Here is a 22,257-nt window from a genome sequence, read left to right as displayed (position 1 = left end):
ATAGTAGAACATATTTATTGAACGGGATATTTTTTCGACAACTAATTGGGAAAAAACACAATTCGGAAGACATTAAAAACAAAATCAATCGATCAATTTTTCAATTTTATTTTCAATTCAATTTTATTTGTATAGCGCCAATTCATAACAGAAGTTATCTCATTTCAATAAAACATTTTAGGAGCGCTTCTCTTGTTTCTTGACATCCAAAATATATTACAGACCGTTTCTTTTCTTCCTGAATTTACGGAAGTACTTAAATACCGGGAATAAACGCTTATTCTTAACTCACTGGTGCCAACGGTTACCCGTTTTCTTTTATTTTGGTGAACGCTGAATGTAGGCTACAGTAAGTGAGTGACTGAGGTCTCCTATAGCCTACACATCAACATGTAGGCCTATATATAGCCTATAAAAAGTCTTGAGTTGAGTTTGTATGGGCTACCAACATATATTTCTATGTCCTATAAAGTGTCAGTCAGCTCAGCCTACACACACAGTCTGCTAGGTCGTAATAGTTCGGCTAATCTCCGCCCAAACTATAACCGGCTTTTCTCGGGGTAACGTTAGTATATGAAGCTGCTGCTCCTCTCTGAGCGGGACAGAGTGAGGGAGAGAAGGAGGAGAGAGAGAAACACACCAGGAAAACCCTGGAAAGAAGATAAGCCTGTATTTAACCATGTTTTTGGAGTAGCAGTGTGACAGCTGGAGGACTGCTGGGGTGAGGAAGTACCTGCAGGAGCTTACTTAGCTTCCTAACGTATATAGCACCTTCCTTTAAACGGTTGGTCGGGACAGTCACAAACGGCCACATTCTGCTGATGTTGAGCTTATTAATGAGCTTGTGATGACCTCCAGATGTCAGGTGAGTGACACAGTGAACGTGTAGACCCTGCATGTTGAAATGTTTACAGTCTTATTAGCCTCTAGCCTATACAATGTATATATCAAAATGAAGATATGCTTTATTGGCATAATCATCGTTATTATGGTCAAAAGAGATTGTACAGGGTTTACAGTTTAAGTTTAATAGTTCATAATGTAAGAAAAACATATTATTTCCACATTACCATACTATACCACTACACTGTAGACCTATTCTACATACATAATGTACGGTATATAATGTAGTAAAAACACATTATTTCTACATTACAACAACTACATTGTAGGCCTATTATGCATACATACTATATATCAGTAGTTCCCAAACTTGGGGTATGACAACGTAAAAAATACACACAGTAGACCTACATCACAGCATTTTGGCGATTTCTGTGAAAAAAAACTAAATTAAATATTTATTTTTAAAGTTTAGACAATTATTTAAGATAGAGGTCAACCAATATGGGTTTTTCAATGGCTGATGCTGATGGTCGATAGATATCAAAATTAAGAAAAGTCATAATAATATATTATTATATTATTCTATTCAGGTTTTTACCTCCTTCTCAAAACTCACAAAGGAGAGCACTTACATTGGTAAAACATATTTAAAAAATACATAACAGAGAGAGAACTGTATAAAAAGTACCTAAAATATCAGATAAACTTATCTCTGAATCTGAATCTTTGAACATTTCCAGGAAATAATCTGCTCAAAATTCTTCCAAATCACTTGTTTTACACAAACTGCAGTTATCATGTTCATTGTACAATTCATCAGTTGTTCTCTACTATGATTGTTATGCACTCAATATAATATGAAATATCCATAAAATATGTCACTGATAGGTCCCTTAAGGTGAAATGGTTAGGAACCACTTCTATATAAAAATGAGTGAAAAACATATAATGACAAGAAGACAGGACACAAGAAGATGATAATACATAGCAACTGGTAAACACCTATCAGCCATAACATTATGACCATTATGGGCATCCCTGTTATGCAGCCCCATATGCAACACGCTGCGATGCACCTTTCTATCAGAACCAGCATTAACTTTTTGAGCAGTTTGAGCAACAGTAGCTCACCTGTTGGATCGGACCACACAGGCCAGCCTTCGCTTCCCACATGTAATAATTAGCCTTGGCTGCCTATCACCACTTTTCCTGCTTCTTACACATCAACTTGAGGACAAAATGTTCACTTGACAGCAATACGACAGTCTGCCTGACCTGCTGATAAGAACCAATAAAGACCAGTCTAGGTTTATGACTGCATGTGACCTGTCAGGAGAGCAGCATAGACTGCAGGCTTCACCATATAATGTCCATAATAGATAGTCGGGGCTGCTGCGGCGGTATGAATATCTGTTCTAAATTTCAGGTCAGTCTGGCTGGTAATCTGAAAGACTGACTGAACCATCGACCAGCTGACATTGTCTTCCTTAGGCCCTGATCCCAATGGGGCGAAAAACCCTTGTAACAGAATTAATCAGCTGTCAGTGAAACACTATGCAAGAATGTGCCTTCATCTTGTTTCCATGTTTGGCTTGGGGTTTTAACCGAATGCTGTCAATCGCAGTGGGAGTCAGTAGATTACTTAGCCTGGACAATCCAGAGGCGGTTTTCTCATCACAGCTCCCTCTTTCTCTGCTATTGTCCATTGAGCTGCCAGGCCCACGGTGTCTTCTTCAGAATGGAGGCTTTTTTCCATTCAGCCCGCTGAATTATTCGTCTTTGTCTCAATTCAACTTGGCACAACAGACTATTCTTCTCAGGTTCTTTTATCTGAATATTTACATCTTTAGATGCTAATAACATGACTTCTGCTGCTAAAAGGTCAGTGTTCATTTTGTGGTGATAAGAACAGGTCCTGGCCTTCGTCTTTTTTTTCTTTCTAGTTTCATGTCTGAATAGAAGTGCTGAGAATGATCAAAAGCCATGGTCTCCTGTTTAAATGGCTTGTCATCTGGTTGTGTAACAGTTTGGGAAAGGACACGTCTGGATTTGCTGTAAAGGAATGTAACACGCCTCTGGCAAAATACAACAAAATACAATTTTTGCCAGTTGTCCACATGTATAAACAATGTTTTCCCAAACCCCTGCTCCTCATTATACCTGTGTGTCAACATATTCATATGTGTGAGTAATCTGACTTTTCCAAAGGTAGTCCTTTTACAATTCTGTTTTAGATTACATCATTATTTGTGTTTTATCATGCCTTTCTTCTTGGTATTTGGCGATTTTTTAGTTTTTTAAATTTGGGTATTTTGAAAAATTAATTCTTTTAAAAGAATACTGAATTGATTTAGCATCATACTTCTCGACATTTTTTGATTCCTAATGGACAGTTTTTAATTTTATTTGATGTAGCAGAACAAGACATATCTTCTTTTTTATCCAAAACATTCTTCTTCCTTGTCAAAACGTACATTACAATGCAACTTGACCACTGACAGTTGGGTGGCAGATTGGGTTGAGGTATGCTAGCAGCAGCTAACATAGCCTGGAGTCTCTAGTCTGCAGCGGAGATGATCAGCTACAGAGGAAGGTCACTTCTTTCTCATTCCACACCAACCGATTTTTATTATTTTCAAAATTGTAGTCTTCAGTCCCAACTGATACTGACTCAAATAACATCACTTGAAGACATTAACTTCACACAGCTCCCTGTGGAGTCACTAAAGGCTAATATGCTGTAGGATCCCCATTTGATGTGTAAACTGTATTAAATCATTATTTTGAGATACTGTCAAAATATTGAGAAAGTGTCTCATCATATTGAGACACTGAGTGAGTTTTTGGCCATACTAAGTCATTATTTTGAGAAACTAAGTCATTTTGTTGAGATACTAAATCATTATTTCTCATTATAATGACTAACAGAATCCTTTTTTTTTTTTTTTATCACATTGGAAGAAATGGGCTTCCATATAGACCACAACTGTGCTTGTATGTGTAATCAGCTAATTTTAAAGGTCCAGTGTGTAACATTTAGGAGATATATTGTCAGAAATGGAATATAATATGCATAACTATGTTTTCATTAGTGTATAATCACCTGAATATAATAATGTTTATGTTTTTGTTACCTTAGAATCACCATTTTAAATCTAGACGCCATGGGCCGCTTTCTATGTCCATCATGTTGAACCACCATGTTTCTACAGTAGCCCAGAGGGGATAAACCAAACACTGGCTCTAGATAGGGATGGTTGAGTTTTTGGACATTTATAAGCCACCGATAGTTTCTCCTTCGAGCTTGAAAGGGGAGAGTGAAGCAAGGGGGTTTCAGTCTGCAACTAAATCCTATACACTGGTCCTTTAACATGTTATTCATTTCTCTGAATAATGAAACTGTCTTTACATAAATAACTGAACTCATGACAGATGTGGATTGATCTGTTTGATTGATTAATTACCAGTAGGTCTGGCATTGAGCCAGCACTTCTACTCCCATTAAAAACATCATGTTTCTCACAAAGTAAACACAAAGAGAAGCCAGTGGAGAGAGAGAAGTATGTTATTCCACAATTTCCTATTCTCAACAAAACACTAAAAGAAAATAATATCAGCTCATCATTCTATGTTATGTTAGATGAAAACCGAGTAATTTTTGAACTGGAATGAAAATAGAACTTTTCTGTGTCCCTCTGCAAGGTATTCAGAAGGCTGCTTTCTTAAACAGACAACTTTGTTAAAGAATATTCAGCTGAATATTCTTTAACATCAATATAATATAATAATATAGTTCAATATTTTAACATATACATTTTCAACTAATTTTAGTTGATGTTGCTGAGAGCAGCTTCTTGTCTCTTCTTACTCAGTGCTGCCTGCCACAGTATTGCAAATCACAGCCCACTGGATAAACTTTGCAGTGACACCAATATATTACCACTTTTTTTTCTCCTGCATTTGTTTTCATATTTGCCCTAGATAATCGGTATTGATTGTGTTGATATTGAATTATATATTGTCCATTGGCAGCCCTGCTCCCTCAATATCAGCATCAGCATTGGCCATTGAGAAAACCCATATCTGTCGATCACTAATTGGCACATATTAAATAATATATGATAAAATTAAGTTATTCCATAACAGAAGATAGAAGATAGAAGATATATATTTTATTAATCGCCCTGTTGGGGGTCTTCTTTTCACTATTTTTTATTCTTACACACACACACAGGCTGAAATACACACTTGTGGACATGCAGCAGGCAGAGAGATGGTGGAGTGATGGGCTCGCCACGTTAGCAGATCGTGAGCAGTTTCTTGGGGTTAGGTTGCCTCGGCAGTGCAAAGAAGGTGAAACTGGCACCTCTCCAGCTACCAGTCCACACTCCATATTGTGGTCTGTGGGATTTGTATCGGCGACCCTCTGGTTCCCAAGCCAAATCCCTACACACTGAGCTACTGTCGCCCCCTATGAATGGTAATTTCATATCCATAAAAATGATACACATCACGATATGGCACATTTTCTCTACATTTAATACATAGATAGCTTTATATATTATATAATACAGCCTCTTACAACGTCTAAGTCTGGGTAACTATTGAGCACTCGACCGCATCTGGGGTCCCAGATCCCAGGTACAGAAAGGCTTCTGTCATGATATGATATCTGCAACAAATAAAAAAACAAAAAAAAAACAGCCAGTTGGTGAAGCCTGACTCATTAATCTTCTGTTGCTCTGAGGAAATGGCCTACTAGCCTGATATATGCTTCTAAGACACCCTTGACACAAATCTAGCTGTCAGGCAGTTCAGCAGCAGCAGCCAGGAGGATTGCCACAGTGAACTCTGGATGGCTCCCAATGGAGCAACGTATAATGCGGTGTAGGGGAGGAACCTGAAGGTGTTCCAGCATTGTGGCCACTGTACTGATATTCTCTACAAGGGGGAAAGAAGACAAAGTTTCATTTTATGACTCACCAGAATATATATATATATATATATATATATATATATATATATATGTTTATTGTCTATGGCCTAATTAACCTGCCTAAGGTACCCAGCACTTTGTTCTGCTAGCACATTACTTACCACCAGGTTAGGTGTGTGGTAAATCAATTAAAGCTGCAGTAGGTAACTTTTATAGTTATATATGATTGGTTGTTTTTATCCAGGCCCGGTGGATTCTTGCAAATGCCATTAGGAGAACTAGAACGAGCCAGAAGAACTTGATTTTTTCACAGATTATCTGTCTCGTGTACTATTGTTAGGATATAGTGAAAATTACAGCAAATATGAAAAAAAGTTATTTTTAAATATAGTTACCTATTGCAGCTTTAAACACAAAATTAATATAAGAACTTTTATCTACCAAAATAATGTTGAAAACTAGATTTCAACACAGGGGCCTTCATCAAGCCAGGGGGGCCCCCTTGTGGGTCTGCAGCCCTGAGGCATTTGCCTGCTTTACTCAGTTGGTAATTCTGCCTGCTTGTTGCATGGGTGTGCATGTGCATGTGTAAGTTGTGGTGCAAATGAGGAGTGTTGTGATTTAATTTTTCTCATCTCAATGCACCTTAATCGATGTCTATCTGACTTAGACTTTTAACTATCTGACTATAGTGAGAGACCTCAAACTCCCACTGAAGGTACCCAGAATGGTGACACGGACTCACAGGAAGGAAAGAGAATTGACAGTTTCACACCACGTGGAAGATTTATTTGCATCACACAGGATACAAGCAAACTGAGTTGTCTCAAGAATCAACTGACTTAAACTGCAGCCCTGAGGCATTTGCCTGCTTAACTCAGTAATTCAGCCTGCTTGTTGCATGGGTGTGCATGTGCAAGTTGTGGTGCAAATGAGGAGTGACAGGTGAAGGGTTAGTGCTTAAAAGCCATATGTCTAGTGTGTAATCTCTGTCTCCTACCAACAGCTCTCCTTGTTGTGGCACAAAAGAGACTAATCCTCTGTTTCCCATGCTGCTCTTGGTCAACAATCTGTTCAACGTGTATTCTCTGAACAAAATGGTTATCTACCTGCTGACTTTACAGTTACTGAGAGAAAACCACAGAGATTTACATCCATAAACAATAAGTCGCCTTGTACACCCATGACAGCAGTTTGTTGTGTAAGTGTGGGAACACCTGAGGCAGTTTACTGCTCTTCAGGCTAACTGCAGGTCTATGGCAAAGTACACACACTGTTCAGTTTACAGTATAAATGTAACATAAAAAGAAATAAAACATGGCAGTTCACTTGTTCACTAAAGAATTTCGTTTTAAGCAGGATTATCAGATCCAGCTGAAATTCAGTCAGGAAATTGATGATATTTCATGATTGTGGTGACGGTTTGTTAAAGGGCGTGTCCGTGGCGTGGGGTCACTTTGATGTACTGTCAGAACACATGAATTTAATAACTTAAGTGTACAGTTTCCAATCGGCTCCAAACTTCACTTGTCTGATAACAGTCCCGCCCTGAACACATCTATTTGATAATATTCACTAATAGTGAGAACGCCACCTAGTGGTCAAAGGAAATGTCATTTATATATTGTATTTGAACGAACTCCTCCTAGGGAACTTATCGAAACAGCTTCAAATTTAATCAGCGCAATCTAAAGACATTCATGATTAAAAGTTGTGCTATTTACGACACAGTGCCGATGCCTCCCCCCCAACTGTAGTAGCCAAGTGCACACGTTGAATGACCTGAGCCTCCTCAGAAAGAACAGACTGCTCTGTCCTTTCCTGTAGAGGACCTCAGTGTGATCCGTCCAGTAGTCATAGCGCCACCTACTGGCAACAGGAAGTGAGCGCTGTGAGGCAATTCTGATCTGATTTACATGAAATTTTCATGTGAGAGCCCGTTCCTCGCTACTATTATTCCCCGTGCTTAATTAGGGACCGAGCACTGACCAGTGCAAGGCCCTATTGTTTCCCTAGGAATTATTATTATTTTCTGCCTCTTCGACCGCATATTTGGCAGTTGCAACATGCTCGAAAAGTCAGAGAAAATTGCACGAAGTTCAGACGTAGCGAAAATACTGATATGCAAATGGCTAAGCCCCCCCCAAATCAGCCCTCAAGACGTTGACACGTATGCATGTGTATCGTAATAAAAAAAGCAGAAAAGCCTATTGGACCCATACCTCAAACTAAACAGGAAGTCGGCCATTTTGGATTTAGCTGCCATTTCTGGCGATTTGCACACGTTGTATTTGAACAATCTCCTCCTAGGGAATTTATCGGATCGACTCCATACTTGGACACACCCATCTAAACACATTCACCAATAAAATTTGTGCTATTTACGTTATTCCATCAAACACCGTGGACATGGCGTGGCGTCCCGTGGCGTGCAATTTCGATCCCTCGCCATAAAAAGAGGGATTTGTCATAACTTCTGCCTACATGATCCGACTGCAACAAAACTTCCCGTTTGATAAGGGTCCCGCCCTGAACATGTCTATGTTATAATATTCAGTAATAGTGAGAGCGCCACCTAGTGGCAACAGGAGGTATCACGTTTTATACTTTGATGTTCTACTCCTAGCAGGATGATCAGATCCACCTGAAATTTACTCATGAAATGCAAACACATGCGATGACTGTGGTGAGTGGGCATGTCTGTGGCGTGGCGAGAAATTTTGATATACCGCCACAAAACACGAATTTGCTATAACTTGAGTGTACATTGTCCATTCGCCTCCAAAATTCACTTGTCTGAAAAGAGTCGCGCCATGAACAAGCCTATGTGATAATATTCAGTAATAGTGAGAGCGCCACCTAGTGGTGAAAGGAAATTATTTTTTTTTCGTTTATGTATATCTCCCAGCAGATTGACCAGATCCAGCTGAAATTCTTTCAGCAGTCCCTAAGGACGATGACGATGACATGTCATGAATCTTAAGAATTTTTGTCGAACCTTGTTACCATAGTTCCTCATGTCTTCCTTAGGCACCGTGCACAATTTCAGGCCATCGCCACAAGGTGGTGCTCTTTAAAATGAAGAAGTTTATATATCACACGGCATGTGTGATTAAAATTAAACTTGGTACGATACTTGCTCCCTGAGGCTCACTTAAAAAGGAGAAAAAAAACACGCCACTGGGTGGCGCTCTGGTGGCAGTGTAAATCACTGTGCGGAGACCGTAATAGTTATGAATATAAAATTCACAGGGCACGTGTAGACTGGTGCCTGAAGTTCACATATCAAAAATCGTGTTTGTAGCGCCCCCTACAGGATAATAAAAAAGCAGCCCCTGCGCCTCGTTTCACAGATGTGTACAAAACTTGGTAGGCACGTGCAACGTGCCGAGACCTACAAAAAAGCCTCTTGGACCCATACCCCAAATCCCACGGGAAGTCGGCCAGTCAAAGTACGTTGCTGATTAACAGTTGTGCTATTTGTGCATGTACATTGAAGGGCGTGTTCGTGGCGTGCTGTCAAAGTTGGCCATTTTGAATTATTTGCCATTTTCGATGAATTTTTTGCCTTGTATTTGAACGAACTCCTCCTAGGGAATTTATCAGCTCTACTTCAAAAATGGTCTGTACAGTTAAAGTATGTTGCTGATTAAAAGTTGGGCTATTTGTGCATGTACGTTGAAGTCCATGGCGTGGCATCAAAATAAGCCATTTTGAATTATTTGTCATTTTCTGTTATTTTTCGTGTTGTATTTGAACGAAGTCCTCCTAGGGAATTCATCAGATCGACTTCAAAATTGGTCAGTACAGTAAAAAAATGGTGCTGATTAAAAGTTGTGCTATTTGAGACTGTACGTTGACAGACGGCGTGTCTGTGGCGTGCCGTCAGAGTTGGCCATTTTGAATTCTGTGGTCATACAAACTATATGTAAAGTTGAGCTATTTGTGACTGTACGTCAAACTGCGTGCCAGTGACGACTTGTCGAACTCCGATTCGCCATAAAACAGTACTCATAACTTCAGTGTGCAATGTCCGATCTCCAATAAACTTCATATATTCTGTAACAGTCTCGCCCTGAACACGTCCTCATAACTTCAGCGTACGTGGTCCAATCTCAATGAAACTTCACATGTTTGATAAGAGTCCCGCCTTGAACACGTCTACATGCGATTTTGAGCTGATTTACGTGACATTTTCATGTTGTGGTCCGCACGTGTTGCGACGGCACGTGACACGGCCGCAGCACGCCCTGAGTTGCATGGAGTGCGAGGTCCCGCCCAACGCTGCTTGCAGCTTTAATATTCTTATTATTCTTCCGTACGTTTTTCGGTCGACTACTCCTTGGTCGCACATACACAAAAAGGTACAAAAACGTGTGGCTCGATGGGGACATTAGTGCTATGACTTTTCTAACAGTCCCTCCAGAAAAACGCGATTATGTTATAGCATAATTCAATGCATAATCAGCCAAAGTCCGCATGTTTATGCGGGGGCCGCATTTTTTCAAATACGCCGCACTTTGGCTGCATTAATTGCAGATTCCGCGCAAAATATACGGAGCTAGCATGATTTCATAATCCCCGCATTTTCGTTGCAAAAAAGTCACACATATCTTAGCAGAAAGTTGTAAAATGTTGCGTTTACTTCACACAAGAGCAGCCATTTTCCCTTGTTGCCATGGGAATGTTATGAAGTGACGTAATTACGCGACATGAACATCATCGAAAAGCTGCAAACCCCGCGATGAAGCCATGATGAAGCCCGCAAATCAAAATCAAAAACCTTACAGTTGTAAACTAGTAGTATGTAAATTTACGTTACAGTAAGAGATTGCTCTTTGTGCATTGGAAGCACTTATTTTAACAGAAGATGTCTGTTTTGTAGCTCCCTCTGTAAAACAGGAAGCACACATTTTATTTTTTTATATTTTATTTATTTATTTTTACAGACGTTGTGGCATATTCCTTTTGTAAAGCTACAGAACTTGTTTGACTCATCAATGTTTTATAAGTTTGAGCCATGTGTTTATTAAGGTCTGAAATAAAACAAGATGAGAACTTAAATATTCCCAGCACTTTCTGTGTTGTAGTATGCTTGCTTATCATAGGAAGTAATAAGAAATGACTCTTTACATTAAGGTAGTAGCCTAGTGAGAACAGGGTGTTGGGGGAATCACTTTTTTTTCTCTTTTCCATCAAACCGCAGTTTTTGCAAGTTCCCGCAATTTTTGCAAGTTCCCACAATTTCATCGCATAAAATTGCATAAATATCCCGCGTATTCTATCGCATTTTTTAAGAAAACTTGCCATATAATCAAGGATTTTTGCCCGCAACAATCACAAAAAAACTTTTTGTTTGTTCTAAGCGTTTCGCCAAACAGTTTGCCGATAAATCGCCAAAAACCAGGCCAAAAAATAAATGGGTGTGTATTGGTAGAATGCTCAACCGGTTTCAACTGCCGTTTCAGTTAGAGTGGAGAGAGAGAGAAACATTTGTCAAAAAATAAATTTGTAAACTGCTCTTAAGGCCACAAATGTCACTGTACAGAAATAAGTTATAGATAGAAACGTAGGTAAATCCGTTGGGGTCGCAGTGATAACACTGCTGAAGCTGTCAGACAAATAGTTTTGGTGGGAAACGCACTGATGCGCCAGCAACACCCTTCTCACGGCCCCATCTCCATGTTAATTGGAGAGAAGACATTTTTAAAGGAGCTTGTTGCACCATTTCTTCCTCAATCTCCCGAGGTCACATTTTTTAACTTTAGCCACTGAAACTTGGCAGTCCTACGGTCAACAAGATGGCGATGCTCACGGTCTTTTCGGTTTTCATTTCGCTCGTTTTTTGGTCATTCCTGGCAAATGGTTCGAGGGGGTTAATTTTGAGATTTTCTATCTCTCTCAGGAGTTAGAGACTCAAGTGCTGTGGCCTCCCCTGGTTGCCATGACAACCAAAGCCATCCTGTGAACATACACATACACGCACACACATAGCTAGCTACAGAGGCTCACAAGGTATTAAAAAGCTAGCGCTGGCTAGCTAGCTAGCTAAAGAGAATGACAAGGTATTAATATGCTAGCACTAGCTAGCTAGCTAAAGAGAATGACAAGGTATTAACAGAGAATGTCTAATAAGGGGAGAAGTTCCACTCTCGGTCTACTTCCGGGTTCTGAACTGTTGCAGTTCCACTCTGATTCCATGTGAGGGCGCTCACAGGATGAGTGCAGAATGAATGGCGCTCTATGGAGCTATACCCCTCAAAATCCACTTTTCTCAGGATATAATTTTCTGTCTAGTAATTTGAATGTTGCATTCGAAAGGGGATGCATTGCTGGGTGTTAGATTTTTTAGAGTCACTTATTTGCTTTAAAAAGTATTTTAAAATGTCAATGACGTCATACACATCGTACGGCCAGAGATACTGCTTTACGGCAAGCCTCGAGTCACTTTGTGCTTCTGCGCTCGGCACTTCCTTTTCTCTCGAGGCATCGACAACACAGACATAACGATAGGCAGATAAAAGTACCAGCAACCCAAAAAAAAGTTGCTGTGTTAAAAAAAAGAACGGAAAAATCTGCCTTAACATTCTGGTCCCGCTTCGGGTGCCACGATGCCATCAAGCGGGATCTCTGGTCGTAATCAGTCCTTCACTGACCAATCAGCATTCATTAGCAGAATGCTAGCGTGTTATGGGCAACAACAACTCGTCCTGTAAGAAATCGAATGGACATAAGTACTCTTTCATTCAACTTTCGACCTATAACCCATGTTGAACTTGCCCAAACTACAATCAAATCTGAGATTTCTCAACGAGAATCAGGTGAAAGAGACAAATTTAGCCGTCTAGCTCCATCTGCTCCCATTCATTCTGCACTCATGGGCGATCGCCCCCAGTGGAACTCTGGTGGAACTGCAACCAAAATTCGGTACAATGGGACTTAATAGAGAGTGGCCAGGCTCTCCGTAGACGGGCTCTGGTATTAATATGCTAGCGCTAGCTAGCTAACTAAAGAGGTTGACAAGGTATTAATTGAGCTTGCGCCCGTAATGTAAACAGTCTAATGCGGCGCAGTGCATTATGGGGTTGTGTGGCTGTGGGGATTAGCGACACTTGGCAACAACGCGAAGTTCATTGCATTTGGTCGAGGTTGGATACATACAGAGAGCTACGAAGTATTTTACATTTATCATTTTTAAAGCTAGCGAATGGATGAGAATTCCTTGATGATAGAGTAAGGTTGTACACTGGGCTTCCATCTTAAGCTCTATTTATGGCTCTACTGACAGAAATTATGCCCAGTTTACCCCAGAGTACCACAGGAAGGAAAATTTCATATTTTCAGATACTTCTCCTGACCCTAATGCGTATTAGGCTCAATCCGCCTCTCCATCTGCTTGCACATCTTTTCAGCATAAGCTGACAGCACGCGTCACACACATTCTGTGACACCATCAACATACTATATGCACACCTCAACTCTTTGGTGCACTGGCCAGAGAGACATGGCATGGGGGACAGCATGCCTCATCAGTTTGTAGAGCATTATGGCAATCGGGTCAGAGTCATAATTGACTGCTTTGAACTCTTCATTGAAAAAGCCTCAGAATCCTCTTGCAATGGCTCAAACATATTCTACATACAAACACAAACACACTATGAAATATCTGATAAGCATCACTCCACAGCGACAAACTAGTTACAGAGAACAGTGGCTTAATTCGGAAGCCGGAGCCTGGTGATATAGTGTTGGCTGACAGAGGGTTTGATATCAAGGAAAGTGTGGCCTTTGTAGGTGCCACACTCAAAATCCCAGCATCTGCCAGGGGTCTCAGCCAGATGAGTGCAGAAGATATAGAGAGGTCAAGAAAGTTATCCTCAATCAGAATTCACATCGAGAGATCAATTGGCGTTGTTTGTTCTAAGTTTACCATACTGAATGACACCATACGCCTGAATCTGGTGCTCCCAATTGAGGGGGAGGACAGTACCTTGCGTGACAAGATTGTGGTCGTGTCCTGTACATTGACAAACATGTGTCAGAGTATTGTTGTGAAGCCATCTTTTTAGATATGCAAGCCTGTCCAGACTGAACTGAAATCTGAACTGTTTTTGAATGATAAGGCACTATATACCTAGCAGCTGTACTGTTTTGACATGCCATTTTTTTATTTCTTACATTCTAGATGTTCTATATGTTAGCACCAACTGCCACAGCAAATTCCTTGTTTGCACACATGGCAAATAAAGCATTTCTGATTCTGATACTTTCCCACTTGTCCTACTGTGTTATGGTCTGGGTCACTTTACAAAAAATACAGTATGTGCATTTGTCAACAGCAATGCTAATATGTTGTACTTTACTTTTATGTGCAAATAAGAAAGGAGAATGAATTCGGTATGGCCGCTTTAATTTTCAAGTAATGTACACAGAATAAATCGGTAACACTTTATAATGAGTACACACTATTAGCATTAGTTAAGCATGAATAAATAATGAATTCATCATTTATAACGCATGAATACACATTAGTATGTAGTTTATAAACACAGTTAAAAATGTTTTATTCATCATTGTTAAGCACATTAGTTATGGATTAGTAAATACTGAATTCATCATTTATAAAGCATGATTCTGCTGTAAATAATCATTACTATGTGGTTTATAATCACAGTTATAAATGTTTTACTCTTCATTGTACTGTACATTTCTGCATGCACTTGCACATCCACTATTCAGACATGTATTAATGATTAGTGACTGTGTTAGCAGATGTTCTATAAAACTCACAACAAATTCATTTTCTAATGATGGCCTATAAACAGTTATTAATGCAGGAATTCACAGTTACAAAGCACTTACTACTCGTTCATTAAGTATTTTGTGTGAGCTCTTCTAAAGTGAGCACTATCTATGGCTTATAAAGCATTTACAAATGAGATATAAAGGCTGACAATGCCTCGAGACTCACAAAATGTTCAGTTATCTTAACAGACGAAGGAGAGACACAACACAAAGGGATATAGAACATATTGTATTGATATTTATTAAACATGGCTGAATAAAAATTTGCCAACATCAACAGTGGATCACAGACGTTTCAAATATGAAAAATAAAATCTTTGTTTTAAAATAAAAACTCTATCAAAAAATAAAAACTCTGTATCAAAAAATAAAATCTTTGTTTGAAAAAATTACAAACTTTCTGTATCAAAAATAATTTACACACACAATTTAACGTAATTCTAAATCCTATCTCAAAGAAACGTCTAAAAATTATTTGAGACAGACAAAATATATATACTCAACACATTTGAATTTTACGACACTACAAAAACAAAGTGCACTGAATTCTTGGAATTTGTCTCACAGAAAGAAAGTCTTGCTAACAACGGTTACAGTGACTGCATATGACTACTTGGAAATGTCATGAATCAGTCAAATGCACCCTTACAGTGTTTCTCTGCGAGCCATTCATTCCACTCAATCACTGAAAGGTGGTCGGAAAGCAAACTGTCAGTGCGATTTCCCCTAAGCCTCCAGATCTGCTCCTAGGATCTCCAGGCCCTCTCAAGATGCTGGGTATGGGCACCAGTTTGGGGATCTACATTCACCCTTTCACACACCTGCTGTGGTTGACAGTGTGATGGTTGTACCCTAGTGCAGAGAGTATGCGATACGCACGCCACTCATCACTGATAACTGTAGATTCAAGCCTCACATAATGGGCAATCAAGGGGACTAGATGTCTTCGAGATCTTCTCTCCACAAGACGTAGATTAGGCTTTCTTCGTCCTTGATGATGCCTCACACCTAACATCCTAAAGACCCACTTCTTTCTTTTCCACCCACCAGCCATTCTTCCTCTCCCATACTGATGCGGAAACAAAACAACAAACACAGACGTAAACAGATACATCCTATTACAATAACTTGTTTGACTGTATTTGACACTTAATTACAGTCACTATTACTATGGCTGTGGCTCAGAGGCAGAGTGGATTGTTCCTTAATCGGAAGGTTGTGGGTTCGATCCCCGGCTCCTGGTGCAACATGTCGAAGTATCCTTGAGCAAGATACTGAACCCCAAATTGCTCCTGATGCCGTGCATCGGTGTGTGAATGTGTATGAATGAGTTAGTTTCTGTTCGATGGGCTTTGCCATCACTGTGTGAATGTGTGTGAAAGGGTGAATGTGGCACTTAGTGTAAAAGCGCTTTGAGAGGTCGAAAGACTAGAAAGGCGCTATACAAGTACAGGTCCATTTACCAACATACCTTTCTTTTGTGCCGAAAAAGGCTCTCATCGATCACAACAAACTCCCTTCTTCCACCAATCTGTTGGCCTGTACGCCTTCTCATCCTTTCCACTGCTGTGACATTGTAGTGAGAGTGGTTGAACTGGCTGCAATTGTGTCATCCATCATATCAATCTGTCGTAATCGTAGACCCTGACAAAATCTTCAAAGGCAAATGAAAAAAAAGAATGTTTATGTATCTCTAAATTCATTGACAAAACATGCTATGCATTATTTTGTATATTGAGTGTTTTATGCAATTACAGAGAGAACAGCAATATTCTGATATGATATGTGTTTATGTTATTATTGTTATTACTTGCTCACCTGTACATGAACTGCATCCAGTTACTGAGGGAGACCTTTGAATGACTGAAGATTCACTTGTGCCTGATGGATTTTTGTTTTTCCTTTCCCATATGTGCTGTATGGCGACAGGTCCTATTTAAAAAGTACAGTAACATAAAATACTGTTTATTTAGGAAAGGGCTTCATGCAATACTGTATTCTCCACCACTATCTCACTTACTCACTCACTCACACACACACACACACACACACACACACAGAGACACACACACACAAACACACACACACACACACACACACACACACACACACACACACACACACACACACACACACACACACACGTTTGGGTCGTAATGGGAAACATAATCAGGTTACCAAAAAAATGCAACTATAATCAGCACAAAGTACACTTAAAAAAAATTATAGTTTGTCAGTTACAAAGATTACTTGTTTGATTACGTATTTAAAATATGGCAATTTCAAAATCCTAAAACTGTACAGTACAGATGTAGACGTTCATGCCAGTATGTTTTTGTGAGGGTAATTTGATTTGAACAATTCTGAATGCTGGATATGTTCTACTGTAGCCTATAAGTAAGTTACTCCTCTCAGGTTGCTAGTTTTTAAATGATGACTTTTTTTTATATATTTTTGTTTAATGAATTATAGATGATGTTTTAATTCTTTTTTTATTTACATTAAAAAAATGAAGGTGAACATTTTGAGGAAGTGCTCCTCTAGCTTTACAACCACAAAGTCCTCCATGTGGCCCTTGATTAAATAAATAGCTGCAGCAAAAACTTAGACAAAATAAATATCCCATGTAGCAGGATACACACAGCGTATTTGCAGCTTGTGCCAGTACTGTTTTTGTAAGTTTAATTTGATTTCACCAACTGTAAATATAAAATATGCATAATGCATTTTATTTGCACTGAAAATGTAAATGTAAATGGTGTAATATTGTCATTGTTTGATCCAAAAGGATTTAGATTAGATAACATTACTAACTACATAAATTGCATTTAATTTGTATTGAGCAGCCTGATTACATCCCAAAGTAATCTGACCCAAACCTGCACACATCAACACATAACTGCAAATTATTTTAAATGTACATATATGTAATTCTACATTTCTCACCAAGCATATAGATCTCCACTGTTCGTCCTCTTTTTCAGTTTCATATCCTGATGGCATATTTTGCATTTGACTTTTCTTTTTAGCAGTTTCCTCTTCTGAAGCCACTTTATCAGCTTCAGGGCGTTTCTTTTCGAGGTTTCCTCCTTCTTCAGTCGGGTGAATATGGTCATGGTTTTATGCATTTAAAAAAGCATTAAACCAGAGAATGTCTGTGGTGGTTTGGGACGTGTACGTTGAGCTTGCGATCCCGCTCTCAGCACGTCATCAACGTGATGACGTTGGGAGGCGGCAACATTTTACGTTCATATTTACCGGTACGTTAACTCTCAGAAGTTTCTGAGAGTGCAGCCAAGAAAAGCATGGAGAAGTCTGTCCTAAATCGACGAGGGCGAATGCGGACGCGGGCCAATAAGAATGGGGGTGTGGGGATGGATACACTGGAGTCGGCGGCTGTCAGCGGCACTAGTGGTGAGTATGTGTCTTTGGTTGCTAGCACACATTGTGGATGAAAGCTAACGTTAGCTTGTCAGCAGCTAACGTTACTACCGACCCGCCCGCGGTGGCTAAGCCGACCTGCCGCTGCCACCTCGCCCGGCTAGACGAGACTGACTTAACCGCAGCGACAACATTACAAGTTTAAAAAAAAATAACTTTTAGGAAAATATTCAAAGTGATAATGATAAATGCACCACAAAGTTTACATAAAATAAATTGCATGCTTTATGTGCTTCACACAAAATGGAAATAAAAGTATATGCATGTATTTATGTTATGACAGAAATACATATAACGTTATGACATGCATACACTGACATAGAACATATACTGAATAGAAATTATTTCACATGAGATCACTGTTTAAAGTTGCTTAAATGTCAAAGCATGCCAAAATCACAAGTGTCTGAAAATATACTCAGTTGGTGTATAACGTTCTACATGCGTTTTATAATGAACACTTTCTTTCTTGTAGGTGTGTCCATGGCCCCTACTGCACAGCTGGTGGACAAAAGGAAATCACACGAGTTGGAGATGTGTAAGCAGAAGATAGAGTTGCAAAAGGAGAAGATTGATGAACTTATCAAAGAGAGAGACTACCTAAAAGAACAGTTGGCATCAGGTAAGTCTCCCTACACACAATATGTTGAGGAATTCTTGTGCAGTTGGGTCTTATTATATTAGTTTACTGTATCTCTGGACTCTAGATTATGCATATGTCTCTGTGGCATATTGGTCTAATGTTTGTATTTGAATCTATTTTAACAGCTCTTAAAAAAAGGGAACAGGATACCCAGGCAATCTGCTTGCCTTCATCTTCCTCTTGTGATAGCTCAGAGGAAGATTCCTCTGATATTGTGTCTGCATCCTCATCAGAGGACAAGAAAAAGAAAAGGAGGAAGAAGAAGGGGAAAGAGAGAAAGTCCAGAAAGTCAAAGAAAATGGAACCAAAGTCACGTAAAAGAGGTAAAAATGCTGCATGTACTTTCACCCCTTTCTACTCACTGCATTTTTGGTTTGGTCCTGCTTAGCTCTGCTGTATTGTTCCTCTCTTGGCTGGTTCTTCTCACATGATGTAGCATTCTATGTGTGATTGTTGTTGGCGCTAACTAACTTAATGTACTGTAACAAATCACTTTCTGGATAGAGAGGAATAACCTAGAGAACCATCTACTTATAAGTCTCTTAGTTGCAACTGCTCTGATCTCAGGTCTCCTACTCTAGAAACGGAATGTGAGTGTGTGACTCCAAGCCTACAATGAGTGTAGTGTGTGTGTTTGAAAGTGCATGTGTGTAAATACTACCATGTACTACCTTTTACTGTGAATAACACTAATTCTTTGTCGTCTGAATTGCAGTCTCAAAACCGGATCAGGCTGTATCCCGGTACAAAAAAATTCTCAGGCTGTTCAATCGAGGAAGGACCATGTCTGCTGCTTTCAAGCGTGTTGGGGTGGACCGGAACACGGTTGTTGTCACTGCTCCAATTGCAGAGCTGTTCATTGCTGCACCCAGCAAATATAAGGAACTCCTTAAAAGCCACAACAGTCAGGTGAAACTCAGCGAGTTTGCCACACAGTGTGCCACTTCAGTTCAGGAGGATCCTGGAATAGCGGACACAGTTGAAGCCTTTAAGGATTCCGGAAAGCTGCTTCCCCTGAAAACAAAGTGAGCTAAAATGCTAGCTCAACACTGACTGAATGACAGTCAGCAAGAATTTGTCTTTCTGTGAGACAAATTCCAAGAATTCAGTGCACTTTGTTTTTGTAGTGTCGTAAAATTCAAATGTGTTGAGTATATTTATTTTGTCTGTCTCAAATAATTTTTTGACATTTCTTTGGGATAGGATTTAGAATTACGTTAAATTGTGTGTGTAAATTATTTTTGATACAGAAAGTTTGTAATTTTTTCAAACAGATTTTATTTTTTGATAGTTTTTATTTTAAAACAAAGATTTTATTTTACATATTTGAAACGTCTGTGATCCACTGTTGATGTTGGCAAATTTTTATTCAGCCATGTTAATAAATATCAATACAATATGTTCTATATCCCTTTGTGTTGTGTCTCTCCTTCGTCTGTTAAGATAACTGAACATTTTGTGAGTCTCGAGGCATTGTCAGCCTTTATATCTCATTTGTAAATGCTTTATAAGCCATAGATAGTGCTCACTTTAGAAGAGCTCACACAAAATACTTAATTAACGAGTAGTAAGTGCTTTGTAACTGTGAATTCCTGCATTAATAACTGTTTATAGGCCATCATTAGAAAATGAATTTGTTGTGAGTTTTTATAGAACATCTGCTAACACAGTCACTAATCATTAATACATGTCTGAATAGTGGATGTGCAAGTGCATGCAGAAATGTACAGTACAATGAAGAGTAAAGCATTTATAACTGTGATTATAAACCACATAGTAATGATTATTTACAGCAGAATCATGCTTTATAAATGATGAATTCAGTATTTACTAATCCATAACTAATGTGCTTAACAATGATGAATAAAACATTTTTAACTGTGTTTATAAACTACATACTAATGTGTATTCATGCGTTATAAATGATGAATTCATTATTTATTCATGCTTAACTAATGCTTAATAGTGTGTACTCATTATAAAGTGTTACCAATAAATCTCTTCGTCACAAAAATGAGGACAAAGGACAACAAAGCCAAGTGCAGACAATAAGGTAAATAAATAAAGTAATAAGATAAAATAATAAATAAAGCTCTACTCCCGCTCATACCTCTTAGTCCAGAAGTAGACATGCTGGACAGTACCATAACTCATCTTTGGCTGGTGCCTGACCCAGTCCCACACCTCCCAGATGATACCACTGTATGGCACAATTCTCCTCATCACAGGCGATCATCACCTCATCTTCTGGCTTTCTACAGCAGTACCACAATTCCACAGTGGTTTTTCACGCACGTTTCTTTGGCCGGCGTGCATGGACAGGTTGTGTCTGAAGTTGTGACTCACCAAGAGGTTGTAGTGCTGGTGTGGAGGCTTGCTGGGTGTAATGGCAGGCGACCAGCTCTGGTAGAACAACCTTGTAAAAGAAGCTCTGTGCCTTTGGCAAAAGTCTCCCAGAATTCAGCATCAGGTGTGACCTGCACAATTTCACAGGTTTTCTTCGTCCAAACGACAAAGTCACAGTACTGTGCACTGGTCACAAAGATCTGTGTTTGCACTTGCTTGTAGTACACGTGTGTTCTTCAACTGCAACTTGCCAATAGTGAACTCAAGACAAAAGTCCTTATCTGCACAGGCCTGTAAGATGATGCTTGTGAGGGCATTTGATTTCTACACAGCCCTTCCCACAACAGACACAGTCAACAAGAGCGTCAGGGGATGCTCCCAGTTCAGGGAAGGATGGATTCACGATGAAACCACATTTCTCCACTTTCAGCTCCTCATGCTGCAACTCCTGCTTTCTGCGGTATGACTCTCTTGCTGTGTCTTCTTTGGCTCTTCACCATTCCATTGGAGTCAGCTGTTCATCATCTTGTTTTCTGTTTCCTGTGTAAGATGGTTTATGAGGATAACACACCTTCTTCCCGGTAGACAGAGCTGGACTGGATAGAGGAGTTGACACCACTGAATGGATATTTGACGCGGTCATCCTACCAGCTCGTGCTGTGCGCCAAAGGGCAGATTTATGTTGCTCTCTGGTTTGCCTTTCCAACGAGGCCGCTTGTGTCTCAGTCACTGCAACCAGGGGTCTCAGGCTTTCACAGTGCTACAGCAGAACTGACAATTCACGGCCATCCATTTCTGGATTGCGGAGGCATAGTAACGACTTGGGCAAAATACACGGTGGAACAGGATCTTTATATAAATGGCTGAATTCAGGCTGTACAGGACAGAGAACAGACCTTTGATCATGCATTACGTTAATGACTGCAGTTAGGCCACCAAGTGTGCGCTTTGGTATCTCTCAGCCGGCAGCACGGGTCCTTATCCCGTGTGTTGTGCTGGATTGTCCGCTGGTGGCCTGGTTGAGTGCCTTCTTACAAGCTGCACCTGTGGTGTAGTGAATGGTATGACCTGGTGCTCCGTTCACTTTCTTCACATTTGAGGGCTCCACCCAGTATGCTGAGACATCTGTTGGTGTCAGATGCCCTCGAAGTTGTACTGCTGTGTCGATTTTGTAAAGCAGCGCTGCAACATGAAGACACTTCTCAGCAATTCCTGCCATACAGTCGCAGTGAGCGCTCTT

General features: G+C 39.7%; 2 protein-coding genes and 1 long non-coding RNA gene across 6 annotated transcripts in view; 2 read left to right on the top strand and 1 right to left on the bottom strand.

Moving 5' to 3' along the window:
- Positions 1–441: 441 nt before the first annotated feature.
- The window catches only part of LOC127377785 (rho guanine nucleotide exchange factor 10-like protein), a 103,344-nt gene continuing 81,528 nt past the window's right edge, over positions 442–22,257 (top strand). Inside the window, exon 1 of one of the 3 annotated variants that reach the window (XM_051425998.1) lies at positions 442–865. In XM_051425998.1, the coding sequence (XP_051281958.1) occupies positions 859–865 (7 nt within the window). In that variant the 5' untranslated portion in view covers positions 442–858. The remainder of the gene's footprint in view (positions 866–22,257) is intronic. The other 2 variants (XM_051425996.1, XM_051425997.1) reach the window with 2 other exon arrangements.
- Positions 14,860–17,673, bottom strand: LOC127377846 (uncharacterized). 2 transcript variants are annotated; one of them, XR_007887775.1, is made up of 4 exons: positions 17,534–17,673; positions 16,406–16,519; positions 16,059–16,241; positions 14,860–15,656 (listed from the first exon to the last, which is right to left on the bottom strand). It is a non-coding gene; the product is annotated as an uncharacterized LOC127377846 (long non-coding RNA). The 2 variants fall into 2 exon arrangements; XR_007887774.1 differs by having other exon boundaries at positions 14,860–16,241.
- On the top strand, positions 17,683–20,077 carry LOC127377822 (coiled-coil domain-containing protein 106-like). The gene is made up of 4 exons (XM_051426091.1): positions 17,683–18,001; positions 18,504–18,650; positions 18,797–18,994; positions 19,387–20,077. The coding sequence occupies exons 1-4, from the start codon at positions 17,893–17,895 to the stop codon at positions 19,698–19,700; spliced, it is 768 nt and encodes a 255-aa protein (XP_051282051.1). The 5' UTR covers positions 17,683–17,892; the 3' UTR covers positions 19,701–20,077.

This window comes from Dicentrarchus labrax, unplaced genomic scaffold, assembly GCF_905237075.1.
Source record: "Dicentrarchus labrax unplaced genomic scaffold, dlabrax2021, whole genome shotgun sequence".
In the NCBI taxonomy this organism is placed as follows: domain Eukaryota; kingdom Metazoa; phylum Chordata; class Actinopteri; family Moronidae; genus Dicentrarchus; species Dicentrarchus labrax.
This window is presented reverse-complemented; position numbering and strand designations above follow the sequence as displayed.

Coding starts and splice junctions, on each gene's coding strand:
- LOC127377822 (XM_051426091.1), top strand. CDS start 17,893: ATGGAGAAGTCTGTCCTAAATCGACGAGGGCGAATGCGGACGCGGGCC. Junction 18,651..18,796: donor AAAAGAACAGTTGGCATCAG/GTAAGTCTCCCT, acceptor CTATTTTAACAG/CTCTTAAAAAAAGGGAACAG. Junction 18,995..19,386: donor ACCAAAGTCACGTAAAAGAG/GTAAAAATGCTG, acceptor TCTGAATTGCAG/TCTCAAAACCGGATCAGGCT.